The sequence below is a fragment of the Doryrhamphus excisus genome, linkage group LG2 (genome assembly GCF_037039965.1).
Source record: "Doryrhamphus excisus strain RoL-2023G ecotype Guam linkage group LG2, RoL_Dexc_Guam_v1.1, whole genome shotgun sequence".
Taxonomy (NCBI): Eukaryota; Metazoa; Chordata; class Actinopteri; order Syngnathiformes; family Syngnathidae; genus Doryrhamphus; species Doryrhamphus excisus.
Genome location: NC_136358.1, coordinates 18461497 through 18474671, shown reverse-complemented (window position 1 = coordinate 18474671; position 13175 = coordinate 18461497). Strand labels below are relative to the sequence as shown.

Sequence of the window (13175 nt, the reverse complement as noted above, 5' to 3'; positions counted from 1 at the left end):
TAAATATATATGGAATAGCCATAACGTCTTGTGAGTAGTATATATACATATATTATGTATCAGTGATAGTCATGTACATAGTACAATAGAATACACAACGCAATATCAGGCATTATTGTAACCCTAAAACGCAATCTAACGTGGCAAAATGGTAATAACTGTAAAGATATAATCAGCTTGAAGACAGACAGAAGAAAAAAATACAAAATTAACAATTAGCCGACAGAAATTAGCTAAACAAACGCCGATGAACCAAACAGGAAAGACACAATGCTAAAACAGCTAAAGCGTCCACGAAGCGCAATCAGCCTCAAAATGCATTTTCTCCAAAGTTAACTTAATACAATGAAATAAAATATCTTACAAAGAGTACCTTATGACAGAAATGAGAAGACCAGAGGGGTCTTTGTTTTTGTTGACAGCTCCTCTGTATCGTCCTGTGTCGGTCGCCATCTTTCCCAGTTGCGGCGCCCAAACCGGAAGCATGAAGCGGGTGTTTCCCTCCAAAGGATTGTGGGAATTGTAGTTGAAATGGCGATTGCTTGTTTCGCGTCACTGTGGAGCAGATTTAAGACGTTTTTTGAGGGGGATTTAAGGTGATGTTTTTTTTAATCGTAAATTAAAAAAATATATTATTAGCATTACTACCTTAAAACATGTTGTTTTTTAATTAGTACCACATGTATATTTTTATATATATATCAATTCCCCTGCACTTTTCCAGTTAAGGTTTACAACAGATGAGCCAATTAATGGTTTTGGCTTAGGTTTACACCTTCCTGACCCATGTCTTCTGCCATTAAAATGCAGACGAATGTCCCATTACACCAGTGATGCTCCACATATGTCACTAACCACAACTAATTATGTATCATTATCTATTTCCTATTGTTTCCCATTTTCAGTTTTACAGATGTCAAGTAAATATGTCTGCTGTGTTAAAAGCCATATCTAAGTACTTGTTTTAATGCAATATTGATTTTTGACAGAACGTGCAGATAATAAGAGACCTCCTTTATTGGAAACGTTCGATCCATATCTCTTGAGATTGTAAAAGGAAAGCCAGCAGAGAGGTTTGTGCGTTGTTAATAGCCTCTTCCATTTAGAGCATCCATAGTGTTAGATTTGGCAGAGCTTTGCTCGGTCTTATCGCTGACAATCTTTGCTGTACCAATGACAATGGTAGGGCATTGATTCTTGGCGCAGGTCAATTCTTAGCAGTCTAGACCTTGATTGATGTGCCGGTGGAATGACGAGATAACATTGTTGGTGAGAGCTATACGTCTTTTCTCACCTAGCCTAAGAAAGGAAAAGATGCTGACGGTTTTCTTTGGAAAAGAAAGGAATCTTCTGGTCCGGGTTTAATTTTGAAGTTCTTATCGGCGAACCCTGCTGACCACTTCTCATCGGTCCAACTAATCTACTTGCCTTCTTTTCACCGGTGACTGTGTACCAAGGTCACACCGCTCACTTTGATGTGTGTTTGCACACAACTGATTGATTTGACTGTTGTAGAGCTTACCTTGTTGCCCTGTATATATATATATATATATATATATACAGTATATATATATATATATACTTCATATATACACAGTTCTATCTATTGATCTATTATTTTATCAAGTCCCAATTCCGCCATGTATGTGTTGTATAAGCCTTGTTTTCCATACAGCCTGATCCTTGGGACATTGCTGTACATTCCAGTTGTTCATTATTATGTAATCTGTGATGATAATAGATTCAGAGATGAGGGATTCCCCTGGGATTCTACTGCAATCCATGAGAACTCTATTTTTCGTTCACAACAGATGAAATAGAATTAAACATGTTCAATAGAAGCAGAAAATACAAGCAGATGTAGTGTACAAATACCCAAAATCACACCCACACTCACATTCATACCTATGGGCAATTTGGAGTCGCTAATTAACCTAGCATGTTTTTGGAATGTGGGAGGAAACCGGAGTACCCGGAGAAAACTCTCACAGAGAGAAAGAAAATCTCACACAAAGATGGCCGAGAGCGGAATTGAACCCTCTGTCTCCTAGCTGTGAGGTCTGCGCACTAACCACTTAACCGCTGTGCCGCCTGACATATATATATATATAATCGCAAAATTGTCAGATTCCTGATATTTATGGTTAGACTGATGCATGTGTATATGTAAATATGGAGCAATTAATGTACAAAATTCAGAGTGTATTAATATTGAATATATTAGATAGGCACATGAACTGTAACATTAATGTGTGACCAACAACAATAAATGCATGGAAATGTCTGTATCAAACTAAACTAAAACTATAGCAGACCCAGCTTGCAAAAAAATACAACAATCAGAGGCAAAAAGCAATAATAACAAACGTTATTTTCTGTTTCTGTTTACAATATCCAAGAATAATGAACTGTCATTCCTAATGATAGGCTTTCTACTCAAGGCTAATCAAATTGCGGTGTTATACTTTTATATCCTGCAAGGCTGCATGACTTTCTGGAACGTTTATGGTTTAGATTAGGAAAAGCAAAGCTATATTTTTTCATTTTGAAGCTGACAGGCTCCCAAACTTTGAATCAAATTGTAAACTGGAAACCCTGATATAAAAAAACATAAATGTCTTTAGGATTTTAGACGCAGTTAATGTTATTGTGAGCAATATTTTTTTTTGGTACAAAGAAAGAAAAAAAAACCCAACAGATTGTTGTTGAAACTGGACGTGCTTGTACACTAGACAAAGATATTCTTTTTGTGTGCAAGAAGTGGAGCTGACAGTAATCTGGGCAGCATTCCAAAGCCATCAGCAATATGTTCTGTTCAGTCTGAATTACAATAGGTCATCTGTGGCAGATACGCCTCCTCCTTCCTCCTCCTCCTCACCTTCTGTCTTTAGCTCTGCTCCATAATTACCTCACAGTTGCATGCAATATATCTCCGCATTCTGGTCCTGACAAATGAAACTCATATCCACACTGCTTGATATTCACCACTTAAAATAACAAAACAAATATTTTTTCATGTTGCTGTAATTTATTCAACTTGATGGGCACTTGTAGCGTGATCACAACAAATGTGCAAGAAACAGAAGTAGAAGAAACAGAAAAAAGTTCTCCCATTCTGTGTGGAAGTGGTACATTTTTTTGGCTTCTTTAGGTTAGAAGAAATGACTTTGAGGCTAACTGGTTAACTTGCCGGCAGCACGGTGGTCTAGTGGTTAGCACGCAGACCTCACAGCTAGGAGACCAGGGTTCAATTCCACCATCCGTGCATGTGTGGGTTTTCTCCCTGGCACACCCCGGTTGCCTCCCACATTCCAAAAACATGCTAGGTTAATTGGCGACTCCAAATTGTCCATAGGTATGAATGTGAGTGTGAATGGTTGTTTGTCTATATGTGCCCTGTGATTGGCTGGCCTGAACTGGTGTACCAGTGATAATGAATGAATGAATGCTCATACACGGTGGTTAGCGCACAGGTCTCACAGCTAGGAGACCCGAGTTTGATTCCACCATGTGGAATGTTAACTTGCTAGCTTGGTCGTGTGCTAATTTGCAGAGATCCTGCAGCGAAAGAGTTGCGTAGTGTAAAGGTGACTACAGACGTGTTATTTCATGTCTACAGGGCTCTAATAATGTTATGAGAAGAAAATATGCCATTTATTAACATTGAGTCCTATGCCATGGAAATGTATTTATTGCGGTCATAAACAATTAGAAGAAACAGAAGTATGGATATTCAAAACATTTGTGCATTATCAAATGAATGGGACACGCGAATACATGAGATTATTATTTTTTTTAACTTCCGGCTTCACGGGGAAAACCGACCAATAAAAATCGCTGATGTTTGGTTTGGTAACGCTGTTGTCCAATCACGCGCGCTTTTCTTAACTACGTCAACCTACCAAACCGGAACAAATGCGTGCGGGCCTCTGACAACGCCGAACGCCTTCAAACTATTCTAAAACTCAAGTGAATGTTTGCGTTTTGTAATTAATGTAGCTATTTTAAACACATTTAGTGCGTTCGGTCTGACAATGGGAGCCAATAACAGTACCCGCCGTGTGTCGTATGAGTCAGACGAGAACGAGAACGTAACTGTGGTGAAGGGCATCAGGGTGAGTTGACTCCACACATGCTTGCAAAGTGTTGCACTATTGCTGGCTAAGATGCAATAATGGCTCCTTTGAGCATCTGGTGTTAAAATATTGTATATAAACGACACGGGAATGTTGATGTTGACGTCAGACGCCGAGTGTTCATAACCGTACAGAACCGTAAAACGTAAAGAACTGCTGTAAATACTCTGTGTACATTACGAGGCCACAGCAACACCAACTGTAGCATCAACGATACATAACAAGACTGCGGTCACTTGAGCTGCTAAGTAGTTCAAAATGAAGGCTTCAAAAGTGAGCTTGCATGCGGTTAAATTTAGAAAAGAGAGGCTTTAGTCTGTCAGCTAAGACTCGAGGTGGCAGGAGTCCCTTCAAAATAAAAGCATAATCCCATTCATGCTAATGTTGTATTCTTTAGTGTCAAAATCGGAAATTAAATTGTGTTATTTTTGATTTACAGCTGTCTGAGAATGTCATCAACCGAATGAGAGAACCTGCTACGGCGCCCCCGTTTGTCCCAAATCCCAGGCCCGCACCTCCTTCCTCCTTGATTCCTCCACCACCTCCCCCAGAGACCGTACCCACACCTTCACCACCTCCTCAACCCGAGCAGGTAGAAGCGCCCACCATTATTGACATGGTGCTGCCCTCTACGTCACCTGCAGCTTTTGAGCCTCCCCTGCCACTAGCAACCCCTGCTCCTCCTCCTCCATCTCCTCCTCCTGCTGCTGCTGTTGAGCCGGTAACTACATGCTTTGCTTCTCCAACCCCCGCTGATGCAACCGTCCCCGCTGTGGTGAATACAGTAACCCCGCTTCCCCCTCCACTAATTGAGCCTACTGCTCCTTCACCTGTTGCATCCCCTCCTGCTCTCCTGCTTCCTGATTCCCAACCCCTGTCCTCCCTCCCTGTTTCTGAGCCTGTCACCACCCTGCCGCCACCTCCACAGGCTCAGGCTCCAGTGGGGCCCATATCGTCTTCTCCTGTGCCAGAATCTAGTCCAGTACCTCCGCTGACGCCTGCTGCTGCACCAGCTAGTAAGTTTTCCATGCACTTTGCAATCTAAACATATCTTCCACTGCTCAATATAGACTTGGATGCAGTCTCTTTGTCTCCGTGGGAGGAGGCGGGGCCGCTAGCATACACAGAGTTTAAATGCAATGTTAAAATTACGTTCTCGTTCTCGCAGTCCCAATCTTGTGTATCGCCTCGAGTGTCTCGTGACAGCCCTAGAAATACAGTGAAGAAAATAAGTATTTGAACACCCTGCTATTTTGCTATTTCTCCCACTTAGAAATCATGGAGGGGTCTGAAATTTTCATCGTAGGTGCATGTCCACTGTGAGAGAGATAAACTAAAAAGAAAAATCCAGAAATCACAATGCATGATTTTTTAACAATTTATTTGTGTGATACAGCTGCAAATAAGTATTTGAACACCTGTGTATCATCTAGAATTCTGACCCTGAAAGACCTGTTAGTCTGCCCATTAGAAGTCCACCTGCACTCCATGTATCATCCTGAATCAGATGCACCCGTTTGAGGTCGTTAGCTGCATAAAGACACCTGTCCACCCCATACAATCAGTAAGACTTTAACTTGTAACATGGCGAAGACCAAAGAGCTGTCCAAAGACACCAGAGACAAAATTGTACACCTCCACAAGGCTGGAAAGGGCTACGGAGCAATTACCAAGCAGCTTGGTGAAAAAAGGTCCACTGTTGGAGCTATCATTAGAAAATGGAAGAAGCTAAACATGACGGTCAATCTCAATCGGAGTGGAGCCCCATGCAAGATATCACCTCGTGGGGTCTCAATGATTCTAAGAAAGGTGAGGAATCAGCCCAGAACTACACGACAGGACTTGGTCAATGACCTGAAAAGAGCTGGGACCACCGTTTCCAAGGTTACTGTAGGTAATACACTAAGACGTCATGATGTGAAATCATGCATGGCACGAAAGGTTCCCCTGCTTAAACCAGCACATGTCAAGGCCCGTCTTAAGTTTGCATATGACCATTTGGATGATACAGAGGAGTCATGGGAGAAAGTTTTATGGTCAGATGAGACCAAAATAGAACTTTTTGGTCATAATTCCAATAAGCGTGTTTGGAGGAAGAAGAATGAAGAGTACAATCCGAAGAACACCATCCCTACTGTGAAGCATGGGGGTGGTAGCATCATGCTTTGGGGGTGTTTTTCTGCACATGGGACAGGACGAGTGCACTGCATTAAAGAGAGGATGACTGGGGCCGTGTATTGTGAGATTTTGGGGAACAACCTCCTTCCCTCTGTCAGAGCATTGAAGATGGGTCGTGGCTGAGTCTTCCAACACGACAACGACCCGAAGCACACAGCCAGGAAAACCAAGGAGTGGCTCCGTAAGAAGCATATCAAGGTTCTAGCATGGCCCAGCCAGTCTCCAGACCTGAACCCAATCGAAAATCTTTGGAGGGAGCTCAAACTCCGTGTTTCTCAGCGACAGCCCAGAAACCTGACTGATCTAGAGAAGATCTGTGTGGAGGAGTGGGCCAAGATCCCTCCTGCAGTGTGTGCAAACCTGGTGAAAAACTACAGGAAACGTTTGACCTCTGTAATAGCAAACAAAGGCTACTGTACCAAATATTAACATTCATTTTCTCAGGTGTTCAAATACTTATTAGCAGCTGTATCACACAAATAAATTGTTAAAAAATCATGCATTGTGATTTCTGGATTTTTCTTTTTAGTTTATCTCTCTCACAGTGGACATGCACCTACGATGAAAATTTCAGACCCCTCCATGATTTCTAAGTGGGAGAAATAGCAAAATAGCAGGGTGTTCAAATACTTATTTTCTTCACTGTAAGCCGTGGCATGTCCTCCATGACGGAGAGAAAAAGTTCTCCCATTCTGTGTGGAAGTGGTACATTTTTTTGGCTTCTTAAGGTTAGAAGAAATAACTTTGAGGCTAACTGGTTAACTTGTTAGCCTGGTCGCTTGCTAATTTGCGGCCCTCTTGAGACCCTGCAGCGAAAAAGAGTTGCGCAATGTGATGTAATCAAAGAAGAACAGGGGTTTAAAGGTGACTACAGGTGTGATATTTCATGTAATTTCATCAAAATATTCCATTTATTCCAATCCAATCCACTTTATTTATATTGCACATTTTATAAACAGAGTTTCCAAAGTGCTGCACAGACTAGTAAAATAAAAGGAAAAATAAAATACAATAAATAAAGGTACAAATTGAATTTAATCCAAAACTAAACGATCAAATAAGAAATAAAATAGAAAAATATATATTAAAAACAAGAAGCAAAGCAATGAAAGTATAAAAATAAATTAATTAATTAAATTAATTAAAATAAAATAAATAAAATAAATAAAATAAATAAAATAAATAAAATAAATAAAATAAATAAAATAAATAAAACAGTGAGTATTAACAGTGAGTCCTATGCCATGGTAATGTATTTATCGCGGTCGTGTCCGGAACCAGTTAAACGCTATAAACGAGGGGCCAGTGCATAGTTTAAAAAAAACAAAACATTTTTTCAATGCAACTCCATTCGCCGTCATTACTTTGATTGACATGTTTACCTTTTAACGTGGGCACACAAGCTAGTGTCTTATCCTCCCTACACGAAACAAAAGTTTATCATTATTATAACAGTGCACTTCTTCACTGTAATGACTCATTTCATTATGACTTACATAAGCATGCAATGCTTCGTCAAAGTTAATTAGAGGTTACACGAGGATGAAGTGTCCAGGGATTAATTTTATGTGCGGCTACATTTTGAATTTTAATCATGTTTATTGTGTGGGTGTTTGCTCTAAAGCTTTTTTGTCTTCAACGTTTTAATATAACTATATATTTGGACTGCATAATTAGTCTTCATTTTTTTCATGATTCATTGTCAGCCTCTGATTGCTAAAGAAATGATTCATTCTTTCCCCTATTAATGTCAATAAAGTGGTAATTAGTCGTGGCTCCTCACTGCTGCTTGTGCACGTTTGACATGCATAAGTTGACTGGATATAACTAGCAAACTGTTTTAATGGGTTAAAACATGCGGCCGTGGCACCTTTGCGGCATCTTTTAGTAACTTTTACTTCTTACTTCTACCTCTTGTGTTGGGGTCGGCATCGACCCGTTTTACATTTTAATAAAAAAGAATCACATAACATTTGTTTATTGCAGCAAGGCTTTTTGACTTTGTCAGGAAACTCTATTTCAACAAAAAAAAAAACAACAAAAAATAATTTTTACTACATTTTAAAATGGTCTGGTTGAAATTATGACCACTGTATTGTTAGGGTCGGTTTCGACCCGGTTATAATAATATGACTATAAAGCAATATTTTGATCCACAACTGAAATCATAAGAGTACAATTAGCCAACACAATGACAACCAGCTCCTCTTCTCATCATGTAAGCCAGAAAAACAAGGTCCAGACATGAGGTGAATTCACTCATTTGATTGGCTGATTTCACATTTACAATTTGGATCATGGGTGGCACGGTGGACGAGTGGTTAGTGCACAGACCTCACTGCTAAGAGACCCAGGGTTCGATTCCACCCTCGGATAGGATAAGAGGATAACAGGTAGAAAATGAATGAATGAATGTTGGTGTAGTCTCCCTTTTTTTTTTTAGTGGGGAACTGATATTTTCCTGAAACTAACCTATGTTCTACTGCTGACTACTAAAGAGTTCAATTCCACCCTCGGCCATCTCTGTGTGGAGTTTGCATGTTCTCCTTGTGCATGCGTGGGTTTTTATCCAGGTACTCCGGTTTCCTCCCACATTCCAAAAACACGCTAGGTTAATTAGTGACTCCAAATTGTCCATAGGTATGAATGTGAGTGTGAATGGTTGTTTGCCTATATGTGCCCTGTGATTGGCTGGCCACCAGTCCAGGGTGTACCACGCCTCTCGCCCTGAAGACAGCTGGGATAGGCTGTCGACCCTCGTGAGGAAAAGCGTTAGAAAATGAATGAATGAATTTGGATCATGGAAAGAATGGCAAGAAGTACCATGCTGACTTGGGTATCAGGCAGAGGGCATTTGAATGTTGCTCATTACGCCACACAGACAAGCATGTGGGCTGCCGAGTGGGCACAGAGTGGCGTTCGGGGGGGGGGCGTGGGCAGGCATCCCCATCCTCCTTCGCTGTGCCCAATCAACACGGTAATTAAAAAAGGCCAACTTATGCCATGCCACAGTGACTCCGGTGATTAAAACGACACCTCTGCAGCTCGCCACAATAAGCCAAGGAAGGAAGGAAGGAAGGCAGGAACACAGGCCGGCCGTCGTGGTCGATGGGAAATGTGCTGCATTTTGGATTTGCCCTTCCTTGACACCAGACAAAATTTTGAGTGAGCCCACAGTGATCGCAATCTGACAATTTAATTTACTCACGTATAGTGTGTTGCACAAAAGCATGCTTTTATTTTTTGCTGTTCCCCTGGCAACGGTCTTCCTATCCAATTAAGTGATCCCCTCCTCATTGTTTGTGCTAATTGGTTTTCAGATTAAAAGATACTAAATACAACAATAGATTGCTGTATTTTGAAATGTGTTGCATGCAGTTGGCGAGACAATGTTATTTCATTGGCGTTGAAATGACGGCGTGTTTTCCTCGTCATGTATGTGAGCAGTCCAAAGTGCAAGCCGGCCAATAGCGTGCATAATTAGCAGTGTTTGACCGCAGATTTTCACTTCTGGATGCCGGGGAGAGGATGCTATTTGCACGTTTTAAAAACGACATTTTTAAATTTAAATAAAGGAAAGGAAACCATGGCTGCACGATGGTTGAGTGGTTGCGCAGACTCGAGTTCAATCCCACCTTTGGGCATCTCTGTGCGGAGTTTGCGTGTTTTCCTCGTGCATGCGTGGGTTTTTTCCGGGTTCTCCAGTTTCCTCCCACATTTAAAAAACATGCTAGGTTAATTGGCGACTCCAAATTGTCCATAGGTATGAATGTGAGTGTGAATGGTTGTTTGCCTTTTGCCGAAGACAGCTGGGATAGGCTCCAGCACCCCCGTGACCCTCGTGAGGATAAGCAGTAGAAAATGGATGGATGTTCATACTTGGCTGCACGGCGGTCGAGTGGTTAGCGCACAGACTTCACAGCGAGGAGACCCGAGTTCAATCCCACACTCTGCAGTGTTTGCATGTTATCCCCGTGCATGCATGGGTTTTCTCCGGGTACTCCGGTTTCCTCCCACATTCCAAAAACATGCTAGGTTAATTAGCCACTCCAAATTGTCCATAGGTATGAATGTGAGTGTGAATGGTTGTTTGTCTATATGTGCCCTGTGATTGGCTGGCTGGCCACCAGTCCAGGGTGAACCCCGCCTCTCGCCCCAAGACAGCTGGGATAGGCTCCAGCACCCCCCGCGACGCAGAGATGGCCGAGGGTGGGATTGAACTCGAGTCTTCTAGCTGTGAGGTCTGCGCGCTAACCACTCGACCGCTGTGCAGCCAAGTATGAACATATTCTGTTTATTAAAATTGATTGCAATTAGAACATGTAAACTCCACACAGAGATGGCCAAGGGTGGGATTGAACTTGGGTCTCCTAGCTGCGAGGTTTGCGCGCTAACCACTTGCCCACCGTGCAGCCCAGCTATTTTCATATTTTCCCATATTTTTAAATTTTTGTAACAAGGCATTTAAAGCCTTTGTGGACACCGATGAAAGAAAGAGACAGAAATCCAGTTACCGTATGGTGTGTGTGTGTGTGCGTTCGAGTCCCAGATTCCCTGGCTGGAATCTTTCTATAGTGTTCTAACTCACAAAGGACCACTGCCCAGTCACCAACACATGGATGCTTTGTATGGAATGAGTACCATCATAACTGAGACATACTTTTAGTAAGTAGTACCGCTGTACTACTACAGTTGTCCCTCATTTATCATGATTATTGGTTCCAGACCTGACCACTAAACTTTGGGGGAGAAGTATTAATAAATGAGCTCAAATAGCCCCAAAAAATGGTTGAATGACTTTTAACTTTTGCGAAGCCCATTTTGCAGTACTACTTTAACGCCAAAATATGTACCGATTCCACCTCGGTCAAGTCGAAGAACCTGTCCACCTTCTACACCGTACTGTAAATATTCATCCATGGGAGGCCCGCACGCTGCACCGCGCTAATAGTGTGCTCTACACCATTCCGCTATTCCCACTGGGACTCCCAGTGGAGTCGAACTCTTGAAGTGTGGACCCTTTGCTTTTGACAGCTCTTATTATGGAGAGAAAGGCCTCAACTGTCTGTTAAGAGCATTTTGATGAACAGGAGTGTGAGGGGAAAAAAAAAACAAAAAAAAGGTAAATGGCACCTGTCTGCTCAAGGATAGAAGAGTTTTTTTTTTTTCATCTTTGAGCACGGTGAAAGGTGCGCTTTGACTCCGCTGGAATCGTGCGGGAGTGTTAATGTTACAGATTATGCCTTCCACGCGGGTCCCGGGGGTTAATGAAAGTCCTGATGAGAAATGCAATTTGCCTTCGTCTATTATCTCCACCGGCAATAGTCGCCTGTGTCTTTTTTTTTCTCCCGTGTGAGGTTTTCCACGGGGCACGCTGATTGGTGGCGAGGCGAGGAAAAGGGACGACGGGGGCCGCACGTCTAAGACGATGATGAGTTTTTAATCTTTTTAACATTTACATGTCCTACTCGGGGATCGACCGGGCTCTTGTCGAAGTGGGACTACGCCAGACGCTGAGCAAGGACCCCCGGAGAGTGTTTATCATATCAGGCGCCGGTCTCTCGCTGACCTCCGTGGGTGCCTGCTAGCTACCGCAGCCGTCTCTCGGTGAAAGCACGTGGCGATAAGTGGGGAGTTTTTTACAGCTCACCTGAACTCTACGGACTTTTAAATATTACTGTTCCATTCGGAGTGCTCGGACAAATGGTTTGTATTTCCAGTGTAAATAGGGAGCTCTTAAAGGGCAGTTGAAATGCCGGTTTTACACGCTGGGAGAAAACCGTCGGAATGATGATGCTTGAACTCTTAGGTTGAAGAGTCATAGTCCTCCTCAACATCCCGGAATGGGAAAAATTGTGTTTTTTCTTGGTAACACATAACTCTAGATTTTGACTTCAAATCATCTTTGGAGGTTTTGCTGATTTGATAGTTTGGGAATGACACGGGACCCAACAAAGGGGGCAAACTAGTAGATGGAAAACTGTACCAGATAACTCAGAACTTAGATACTGCAGGTGGACTATGAGAGGTCATTAAAAGTATGATTAATTTTTGAAATTATTATTATTTTTTAATAATTTTTTTGTAAAATATTTATATATTTATTGCACGATAAAAAAAAATATTTATAGGTAAGTAATAACCTATTGAGTGTTATTGACCTGTCACAATATTTTCGGAACCTTATACAGTTTATGATTGGAACGTAGATCTCTGGTCATCATGCCAGTCTTGGATGCAGTTATGAAAAGTATGAAAATTTATTAGATTAAAAGTTTGGCCTTCCTTTATCCCCTTGCTTTCATGTCAATCCTGAATCTTATTATTATTACTTTATTAATTTAATACAAAAATAATATTAATAATAAATGTTATTATTAATGTAATGAAATGTTATTAATGTTTATTAATAAATAATAATAATAATACAATTTTGTTATTAATTAAAAATTAAAACTTTATTAATTTGATAAAATAATAATAATAATAATAATTTAACATAATAATCAAATTGTATTATTCATGTAATGGTATTGTATTTTTTTTATTTTGCTAAAATTATTTCATTAATTCAACAATAATTTTGTTAATTTAAAATTAAAAATATTAATTTAATCTAATAGTAATAATATATCATAATAATAATACAATTGTATTATTATTAATGTAATAAATGATTGTATTAATTTTTATTTTACAAAAATTATTTTATTAATTCAACAACTAATAATAAAATCTTATAAAAATCTTATAAAATAAAATAAATAAAATCCCAAGGGAGGCTTTGGGATTCTAGCAAACTTCTTCCTGCTGACCACACACAATTTGGCGTGCATGGGAGCGACTTTAGAAAGCACCAAT

At 40.7% G+C, this 13175-nt stretch overlaps 2 protein-coding genes across 6 annotated transcripts in view; one reads left to right on the top strand and one right to left on the bottom strand.

Annotated features, from left to right (window-relative positions):
• Window positions 1–536, bottom strand: part of exoc4 (exocyst complex component 4) — an 89899-nt gene extending 89363 nt beyond the window's left edge. The window contains exon 1 of the mRNA XM_058077159.2: window positions 374–536. Coding sequence (XP_057933142.2) covers window positions 374–486 — 113 coding nt within the window. The 5' untranslated portion in view covers window positions 487–536. The remainder of the gene's footprint in view (window positions 1–373) is intronic.
• Window positions 537–3871: 3335 nt separating this feature from the next.
• Window positions 3872–13175, top strand: part of chchd3a (coiled-coil-helix-coiled-coil-helix domain containing 3a) — a 66688-nt gene continuing 57384 nt past the window's right edge. For 2 of the 5 annotated variants that reach the window (XM_058077718.2, XM_058077719.2), the window contains exons 1-2: window positions 3873–4115; window positions 4576–5152. In XM_058077718.2, coding sequence (XP_057933701.2) covers window positions 4035–4115; window positions 4576–5152 — 658 coding nt within the window. In that variant the 5' untranslated portion in view covers window positions 3873–4034. Of the gene's footprint in view, window positions 4116–4575; window positions 5153–13175 lie in introns of all 5 variants that reach the window. The other 3 variants (XM_058077720.2, XM_078787224.1, XM_058077717.2) reach the window with 3 other exon arrangements.